Here is a 9823-nt window from a genome sequence, read left to right as displayed (position 1 = left end):
ATCCTAGTTCAAAGTCAGCCTGGGCCGCCAGGTCCGTGAGACGCCACCACAAGGTCAGAAGTAAGGCTGCGGCTGTGGTGGTAGCCACCAGCCTTGAGTTGCCAGGCCCCGAGTTCAAGCCCCAAGACAGCACAAGATCTAACAAAAGGACTTTTAAAGGGGTTCTACCTCATGGCGATGCCTGTCCAGAGTCTGTCAGGCTTTAAGCTTTATAGCCTGATTCCAGTTTTCAAGGTGCCTAGGCCGAACCCAGGAGGTATACGGAGCATTCATTACCATTGTACGGAAAACCAATCCGAGGAGCGGGAGTAGCACCAGGTGCCAGGGATTAGAGATGGGAAGATCTCGGCTCCCTAGAGGCGAAGGGAGGCGGTGGCCAACAGGATTCTGCCCACGCGCTCCTGCCCACGCCGCCCTCCCCGACTCCATCTTGGGGTCCGCAGGCCCAGGGGCGGTCCCAGGCCTCCTTCCTACGTCACCCCACACGGCATCCACGCTGCCTCACCCTGGGCCCCCGCTGCCTCACCCTGGGCCCCCACCGGAGCGTCAGAATGGCAGGAGGGATGGAGAGGGGCGCAGGGAGCCAAGATCTGTAACGAAAGGCAACACCAATACGACCACATCCGCCCTCCTGGCTCTTCGACCCAGCCAGCTGTAGAGATCCATGGCCAGTGCGGACCACACCGAGGGCAGACCGACACCCACACTCCTTTCTCAACTTTCCACGCGTGCCACTTCTCCCTGAACCCAGGACACCCCTTACCGAGATTTTGGTTGTCTCTTGTTTTGTGCTGCTGAGACAAGAGCCTTTTCAAGAGCAAATGATTTGGACAAGATTACAGAGTATCTGGTAAGATTTGAACTCAAGTTGGTTTGATTTTTGGGGGGAATCTAAACTGTCATTCCTTATTTTCAAGCGTTCATAAGATGTCCCCAGTCCAACTATGGCTATAAGAATTCATATACATTTATACAAGAAGAGCAAGTCTGTAATAATTTGGCTGGTGGTTCACATCTGTCCTCGTAGTTACTCAGAAGGCTGAGCCCTGAGAAGTGCGATTCAAATCCAGCCAGGGCAGCAAAGTCCGGGAGATTCTTACCTCCAATTAACTACCAAAAAGTCAAAAGTGGAGCTGTGGCTCAAGGGATAGAGAGCATTAACTGAGCACAAAAGCTCAGGAACAGTGCCCAGGCCTTGTGTGCAGGCCCAAGATAAATGAAAATGAATTTGAAAATAATATCTTAGACTTTAAGTGCATCAATAGATTGTGATTAAACAAAAAAGGAAAGAGCCACCAGATGTTGAAGATTGGGGTTACATTATCAAAACCACAAGAAGAAAGTTAGGCACCCATTTTAAACCAACAAATGTTTTAGTTGTAAGACAACATTGTCAAAATTGAGACTAGAAAAGGGAAAGTCATCAGAAAGCTGGGGAGTTCTGCTCTGTCTTCTCTGTTCTTGTCACTCACAAAGCTTGCTTTCTCTACAACTCTGTACATTGGGAGAGAAAACTAATACCTCTGCCCCTTGGTTTGTTTGTTGTTTTTTTTTTTTATCATCTTCAGTTAGTTAGATGTCAGCTAGAATCAAGGGATCATTTTCATGGATATTAAATACAGAAAGGATTATTTTTCATGAATATGAAATATATAATTTATTCAATATGACTTGTATAGAATAGCAAATGACAGCTCCAATTTTAATGATAATTGTCTTGTGGGTGTCATTTTCTTTTGAACACCTTCTCTATGTTGCCATTGATCCCTAACTTGTAAAGCCTACTTTTCTAAGATAAAACACCTGGAGCTGTATTTGCCAGCCATTCCTACAGCTGGTATAGGTATATGGCAAAAAATATGAAATCCAGGTACTCCTGAACCATTTAAGAAATTAAAAGCAATGAGTAATAGATTACCACATCAACCAAAAATCCAGTTTTTCTGGTACAACATTGTTAGGATATAAATTTCTAGATACATCAATTTCTACAATTATAGATGTAATTGAGGCCACAACTTCATAATTTATTATACCCAAAATTAATTGGTAAGTGGACAAAACTTTTTCAAAAAGCAAGTATTGGGTTTTGACAATGCTATAAGTTTAGATGTAAAAGAAAAAAATTGCTCCAAGGTCTATGAAATAGTGAAAAGTGGAGAAACCTGAGTAGCTATAAGAATAGATTCCATCTCAAGTTCAGTACCTTGCCCAAGAAAATAATGTCATTTTTGTCTCCATATTTATCTACAGAAAAGAAAATCATTGATCCTCTCACGTCTGTTATATCTTAGTGGAAAATGCCACACGGCCACATGTGGCTACGAGAGGAAATGAGAGTGCTGGGGGTAAGAACTAAATTCTCTTGGAGTGAAAAAAAAAGTGCCTACAAGTGTTACATTCTCTCACTATACAAGGAGACAGCAACAACCTCCATCATGAAATCTCAAATGCATCCTACAGTGGTGGTATAGTATCTGTGCTTTCCACATGCAAATCTGACACATAAGCTGTATACTAAAATTAAATACAGTAGAACAGATAAATCTGTCCACTACATATAAATCACCCAATGTCCTCACAACCTACACATGACCTTGAGTCTGGAAGTAGCAAGAAACTCTTTTGCTATCCATGTATTATGACATGGACCTTTATGAGCGGGTCAAACTGTGGGGACTATATGGTGAAAACACTGTAAAAAATAGAGTTCTGTGGACAGTGGTCATAATGTCTACTGATAGGATATCTAAGTGATGTCTTCATCACCCTTTAGCTGTGTCACTTTTCCCAGGCCAAACTCATCAACTACAGCATACATCTATCCTTATCGTTGGATGACTGTGCCTTTTCCACCCACACTGTTGCATTATACACTTGAATTGTTGGATAATGAGTGAGTGTAAAGGTCAAACCAGGATTATTGAATAGATTGTAAATCAAATCCAGATACTAACAGTTTGGAAAACAGTTTACTGACTAAGAGAAGTTAAAGATGCTGGGGGTGAGGAGAAGGATGACAAGAAAGCTGCAGTAGAAAGGGCATCTTGTAATGATAGAATAGTTCTGAATCTTGGTTAAAAGACAAAATGGCACACCAGTCCCCACCCAACATTATGTCAAGACCAACATCCTTCTCTGATATTGTACAATAAACGTGGATTATAGAATCAGTGTTAGGTCCTCGCTTTTCTTCTTCACCTAAGAACTTTCTTGATGTATGTTCCTCATAAAATTTGGACCTGGGCTGGGCTCAGTGGCTCCAGATGAAATGCTAGCTTCTTTGGGAGGCAGATACCTAGACCCTGCCCTGAAAATAATCAGTGCAGCCAGGCACCAGTGGTTCACTCCTGTTACCCTAGTTTCTCAGCAGGCTGAGATGTGAGGATTACAGTTTGAACAGCCAGCCCAGGCAGAAAAATGCCCCATGAGACTCTTATCTACAATAAACTCAAAAAATGCCAAAAGTGGTGCTGTCGCTCAAGTGATAAGATGCTAGCCTTGAGCTCAAAGAGGCTCAGGGACGGAACCCAGATCCTGAGTTCCAGACCCTGGACCGGCAAAAGCAGAAAGGAAAAACAAAAAGGGAGGATGGGAGAGAAGTAAGAAGAAAGGAAGGACGAACGAAGGGAGGGAGGGAGGGAGGGAGGGAGGGAATCAATCCAAAAAGAGACTGGGAGCATGGCTCAAATAGAAGAGCGGCTGCCTAGAAAACATGAGGCCCTGAGTTCAATCCTTAGAACCAAAAGGAAAAATCTGGACCTGGACTTTTCAAGTGATTAAGGAAGGGGTTTCTCTCTTCTAGGCCATACACATAATGAATGCTCTGATTCATCACAGCCTGGGATTGATCTGGACATATTTGTTCTACTCACAAATGATTGTGTTTGGAAAAGCATATATACCTCTTATCGCTGTATCAGGATATCCATTCTGGTCATCAACACTTGTGAGTAAACAAGCTAATTCCTGAGAGTTAACTATTCATTTAAGAGGACTTCTGACCCTAACAGTATATCAGAAATAATGACACTGTTCTCAGGGGGATTTGTTCTTATACCTGGTGGAAAGGGACTAGCTCAATAGAAAAACACATTCACTTCCAACCTATAAAATGCTTTCATAAAAGGTTCTATTTTTGTTAAAGGCTGTATTTTCTACAGTATAGTAGCAATGACAGACTAGATCCAGGGGCATCTTAGAAGTCATTGTTGACTCTTCAATCTCCCTATGACATTTATTTTGTCAATGGGGCAAGTAAGCTATGAAATGTCACTGCTGAGGAAGTAATGGGACATCTCTGGAGGAGAATAAGAAAAATGAAATATTTATGTTCTGTTTGATCATGAAAATGTAAGGGAATTGAACTGGCATTTATAAGAACAACTTTTATTGTGGCTAGCAGAATAAATGTTAAAGAATGTTATTCATTCTTCATATTCTCCTTGTTCAGGAGACAAGAAGGTAATGTGCCAGCCCTCACAAAATCCCACATGAAACTCTTCTCTTTTTTTTGCCAGTCCTAGAGCTTGAACTCGGGGCCTGGGTACTTTCCTTGAACCTTTTGGTGCTCAAGACTAGTTCTTTACCACTTGAGCCTCAGCTCCACTTCTGGCCTTTTAGTGGTTAATTGGAGATGAGTGTCTCATGGACTTTTCTTCCTGGGCTACCTTCAAACCCTGATCCTCAGATCTCAACACCCTGTTAGCCTCTTACTCCTCTATTATATGACAAACCTCCACTAAACCACATGACAGTTCACACTTAGGTAGAATTAGCAGAGACTCAGCAGAATAAGGCTGGAATCACACAGACAGTTTACAAAAGGGATCCAGGTCTACTCCTTAGACAAGGGGCTAATAAAGGCAATTTTAAGTCTCAGCTTGGACTATGTCCACCAAAATTCCAGCCAAAGCAAATAAAATAGGTAAGTAGCAGGGAATTATCACCAAGCCACAATGAGGCCATGGTGAGAGTATGTAAATAGGTTGCTATCATTTTAAAATAAGGAATTGTAACCACTAGCTAAGACTTTCACAGTGACATTTGAACAAAGATGAAAAAATCATGAGGCTGGGCGCATGGATATAAGTGGAAAGAATATTCTAGGGGAAGAGTCAAAATGATCTCCAATGTCTGATGTTCCTGAAATGTCCATAGAAATCTATGGCCAGTATGACAGAGCAGGAAGCAAAAGAAATAATAGAAAATAGGCCAATAGAAAATAGGCCAGAAAAATTAGGAAGGACCTAATAATGCATGGATTCATTATGGCAGAGGATTTAGGAATTTTCTATAAGCAAAATTAAGAGTTCTGGTGTTTCCTGATTAGAATTAAGGAAAAAAAAAATATATATATATAACATCATTATAGCCAGTGCCAGTGGCTCATGCCTGTATGATCCTAGCTACTCAAGAGGCTGAGATCTGAGGATCATAGCTTGAAAACCAGTCTGAACAGTAAAGTTCATGAGATTCTTAGGCTCAAACCACCAAAAAGCAGGTTATGGAGCTGTGGCCCAAGTGGTAGAGAGCTAACCTTGAGTTAAAAAAAATAATATCAGGCATAGTACCCAGGCCCTGAGTTCAAGCACCAGGACAGGTATGAAAAATAAGTTTTTAATTAATATGGATTCTTCATTGAGATAGTTTGGATATGTGAAGTTATATAACATATTCATAAATTCAGTATTCTTTTTGCTGCTCTAAATGTGATAGTGAAAAACTTAGAAATTATATATTTTCTTTCTGGAATCACCCTGGCAGCCTCCTGAAATCTCTCCCTTATCATGATAGCATGATAGCTTTAGAACAAATGTAACCTTGGAACTACCCTCAGTGAGAGTGTACTGCTCGGAGCTATGTCACAGAAGTACAATGAATGAAAAGTACTTGTTGGACTACACATGGTGAAGCATGTTCGTAATTCTATCTGCTTAAGAGGCAGAAATAAGAGGATTGCAAATTTGAGGCCAGCCTGGGAACAAGTGCAGCCTGGGAACCTGAAAATCAAACTAGAAGCAACAACACTGAGGTATGGCTCAAATGGTAAAATAGTCATACAGAAAGTACAAAGACCCTGAGTTCAATCCTCAATGCTATCAAATATCTTTTGAAAAGGATTTGCATGTCACTTGACTGAGATGTACTATCTAATAGTCGATTTGTTAATTGGGTGTATTTTCTTGTAACTTACCTTAGGGACTTAGTAAGTTATGACTGACCAAAAATGAAGTAAGCTTTGATACTCCTCTGATAAATACACATCAAAGTGCCCTGGATCCCATTTGGCAAAATCTATGTTCTTTTGGGGGCAAGAGACTTTCATTTCTTTCTCCTATCTCTAAATTCTTATTTTTTTTTTTTTGGTCAATCATGGTGCTTGAACTCTGGGCCTGGGCACTGTGCTTGAGCTCTTCAGCTCAAGGATAGCACTTTACCACTTGAGCCTCAGCACCACTTCTGGTTTTCTGGTGGTTAATTGGAGATAAGAGTCTCACTGGCTCTAGTGTGGGCTGGCTTTGAACCATGATCCTCAGATCTCAGCCTCCTGAGTAGCTAGGATTACAGGCATGAACCACCACACCCCGCTCTATCTCTGAATTACTTCTTGAATGATTTTCTTAATGGTCTCACTAAAGAATTAAACTGATAATCCCTTACTCTTTAAGGCAGAATGGATGGGATTTTTTTTAAACAAATGTGGTCTTTGTTTACAGTATATCATCACAGGAACCTTCACAGTACAAACCCAGAAGATGAAAGTCCAGTGCTTGGTAAGTGCTTAGAGCAAACTCTAGCAGTGTTTCATCTTTTCTACATTGACTATACTTTCCAGGAATGAATGGAGAATAACATGCAATGTCTGACACCTTCTTTCTGTTTCAGGTTATCTACACAATAGCATTGAACATCTTAAGTGCCTGTGTCTCTGTCCTTGGCTTGATTATAATCTTAACTGAGCTTTCCTTATATCATTTACAGGAAAAAGTTTCTATTTGGCCACTAGTAAGTACCAGGTTTGATGAGAAATGTCGTCATGACATTACTTGCATGTATTTTAACTATTACACAAGTATGGAGGTGATAGTCATCTTGGCTTTACTCTTTGGCATACTTAGCTGCTAAAGATGTCATTCATACCATAGTTTATATTCCTAAACACTGCCATACCCCAAACCTCAAGTAATAAGATGGAAAGTAGTGTACATATCAATAGAAATATTTTGAGTGATTAAGCATTATATTATTCAATCTTGGACTCACCCAGTCACCAGGATATATTTACCATGGGCATTCATTTCAGATACATGCATCTCTAAGGACAATTCTTCCAAGATCTTAAAAGATCAAATTGAGTCAGACACCATGACTCATGCCTATAATCCTATCTATTCAAAAGACTGACACCTGAAGATCAAGGCTCAAAGCCAGCTTGGGCAGGAAAGTCCTTGAGACTCTTAACTCTCCAATTAACTACCAAAAAGCCAGAAGGATAGCTTTGGCTCGAATAGTAGAGCTCTAGCCTTGTGCCCTGAGGGAGAGAGCCCCAATGGCAAACACACACAAAAAGATCAAATTTGTTGTAACAAGACTTACTCTCCAACAAACACAATGGAATCTATGTGTATATGTTATAGCTGGGGATTTATATTCAATGTAAGTATCAGAGTCTAATTCAGAATAAAGCTGAACTCTGTACATGTGTCTAATCTATAATACATTCATAGTCAGTGAAAGCGCTCGAAGCCAAAAGTTCCACATTAACTCCAAATCTCTAGATAGTCAACCCCCATGCCATTACACTAATCTAAATCCACACCATGGTCCCCTGCCATGGTCCAGATATGATTAATTGGTGTTCTTATTGAATATTGGTCTCAATGGACCATCCTGGCCTTTCATAAATGTGCTTTGGATCTTAAAAAGAATTATGTACTCTTGCCCTCAACCTATCTGCCAGAACTTATAGTCAGAGACCTAATTTCAGGAACACACATAAACCCCCGTTCTAGTGAGAATACCAAGCCTCTGTGACAAGCTCAGCTTGCAAACACTCTTCCCTCACTAAGCTTCTCTGTAGGGCTTGTAAATAAGTGACAGAGAAAAAAAAGTGACAGAAAATGCACCTCTCCACTGAAAAACTCTATCTCAAAACTATCTCACTGGACACCAGTGGTTCACGCCTGTAATTCTAGCTACTCAGGAGGCTGAGATCTGAGGATTGCAGTTCAAAGCCAGCCAGGACAGAGAAGTTCATGAGACTTTTATTCCACCAAAAAGGTAGAAGTAGAGCTGTGGCTCAAATGGTACAGTGTTAGCCTTGAGCAAAAAGAAAAAAAAAAAAAGGCTCAGAAACAGTGCTCAGCTCCTGCATTCTAGTGCCAGTATTGGCAAAAAAAAAAAAAAAAGTGTTTCAATCCTATCTTCTCTTTGGCCACAATGAAAATTTGCTGATTATATCTGAATTTTATCCTCATGTCCTTTTTTGCAGAAATGCTTTATCATTAATTTATCATTCTATCATTATGATCAAAATACATGTATTTTTCAGTTGAATATAGTGAGTAGACTTCCTTTTTCTTTTTTCTTATATTCCATACCTTTATTATTTTTAAAGTACTAAAATACCAAGATCTGTAAAGTGTGTATATTATCTTTTGTATGCAGAGAAGTGGTAAGATGCTTTCAGGATATTTGTTCATATTTTCCTCGTTGGAGTTTATTGTGTCAATTCTCATAGCTCACTGGGCATGCCAAGCAAAGAAAAGAAGATAAAGATACAGTGAGTATCTCATGTCTTCCTTGGTAAGTGGAAGCTACAGATTTCTGTAATGAACCTGTCTGAAGAGCTAATATTTTGGGGTTTTTTTTTGTTTTTTAATTTTTTTCATATATTTTTATTGTAATTAATAGAAGGGTTACATGATATTTGCCAGATAGAAGGTGCATTAATTCCCATACATTGATACCCTTTCACATGTCTTGGTCCCCATTTCCCTCCCCCCCCAAGAGCTAATATTTTGATAGAAAAAAAGCAGAAACAAAGCTGGGTGCAAGTGGCTCACACCTGTAATCCTAGCTACAGAAGGAGAGATCTGAGGATCATGGTTCAAAGCCAGCATGGGCAGGAAAATCCATGAGATTTTTTTTATTGCATTTTATTGTCTGGATAATGTTTAGAGGGTTTACAGTTACATTTGTCAGGTAGTGGATGTATTACTTCTCAAACCTTGATACCCCTTCTCATATTTTTGTTCCCTTTTTTCTTCCCCCACCCCCTCCCAATCACCATGCGTTGCTCCTTCCCTTCCCTATTTCAAATAAGCAAATAAATATATATCCAATATACCAAGTAACAAAGGCAGATATAGTAACCATATGAGATTAACCATAAGGGGAAAAAAGAGAAAAGAAATAATTGCACATAGTACATAGAACAATGATCACAAAGATAAAACTCTTGCTGTCTTCAACTAACCACTAGAAAACCAGAAGTGGAGCTGCAGTGCAAGTAGTAGAGTGCTAGCCTTGAAAAAAAAGACCTCAGGGATAGCACCTGGGCCCTGAGTTCAAGCCCCAGGACTAAGAGTGAAGAAAACGGAAGCAGTTCTATCTCTAAATTGTGATTGCAGGTAGCTGGAAACATTTTGCAGTAATTATTGTATACTACATGGGTCCCTCTCCGATGGGAGGTCATAGATTTCACTAAATAAGGTGCTTTCTACTGTAGGATAGCTTCATGTCTTCATTCTCATGAATGAATAAGGTTGAAAATATATGATTTTTCTGGCTCAGGTCTGTGTACTTTAACAGAACATTT

General features: G+C 40.0%; 1 protein-coding gene across 1 annotated transcript; it reads left to right on the top strand.

The window, feature by feature from the left end:
• The first annotated feature begins 522 nt into the window (after positions 1 to 522).
• LOC150052516 (membrane-spanning 4-domains subfamily A member 12-like) lies at positions 523 to 9576 on the top strand. Its single transcript, XM_090347601.1, has 7 exons — positions 523 to 850; positions 2254 to 2348; positions 3806 to 3949; positions 6720 to 6776; positions 6889 to 7008; positions 8671 to 8785; positions 9488 to 9576. Exons 2-6 carry the CDS (start codon positions 2301 to 2303, stop codon positions 8776 to 8778), a joined length of 477 nt encoding a protein of 158 aa, XP_090203727.1. The 5' UTR covers positions 523 to 850; positions 2254 to 2300; the 3' UTR covers positions 8779 to 8785; positions 9488 to 9576.
• Positions 9577 to 9823: the final 247 nt, after the last annotated feature.

Source organism: Megascapheus bottae, chromosome 16 (assembly GCF_031878675.1).
Source record: "Megascapheus bottae isolate mThoBot1 chromosome 16, mThoBot2.hap1, whole genome shotgun sequence".
In the NCBI taxonomy this organism is placed as follows: Eukaryota; Metazoa; Chordata; class Mammalia; order Rodentia; family Geomyidae; genus Megascapheus; species Megascapheus bottae.
Note: the sequence above shows the minus strand (reverse complement) of the source record. Positions and strands in the feature narration are given on the sequence as shown.

What these genes read in the sequence shown, in the direction of transcription:
- LOC150052516 (XM_090347601.1), top strand. Translation starts at nt 2,301, where the DNA reads ATGCCACACGGCCACATGTGGCTACGAGAGGAAATGAGAGTGCTGGGG. An exon ending in AGGAAATGAGAGTGCTGGGG is followed by an intron (nt 2,349 to 3,805) that starts GTAAGAACTAAA and finishes TCTCTCTTCTAG; the next exon opens with GCCATACACATAATGAATGC. An exon ending in AAGTTTCTATTTGGCCACTA is followed by an intron (nt 7,009 to 8,670) that starts GTAAGTACCAGG and finishes TTTTGTATGCAG; the next exon opens with AGAAGTGGTAAGATGCTTTC.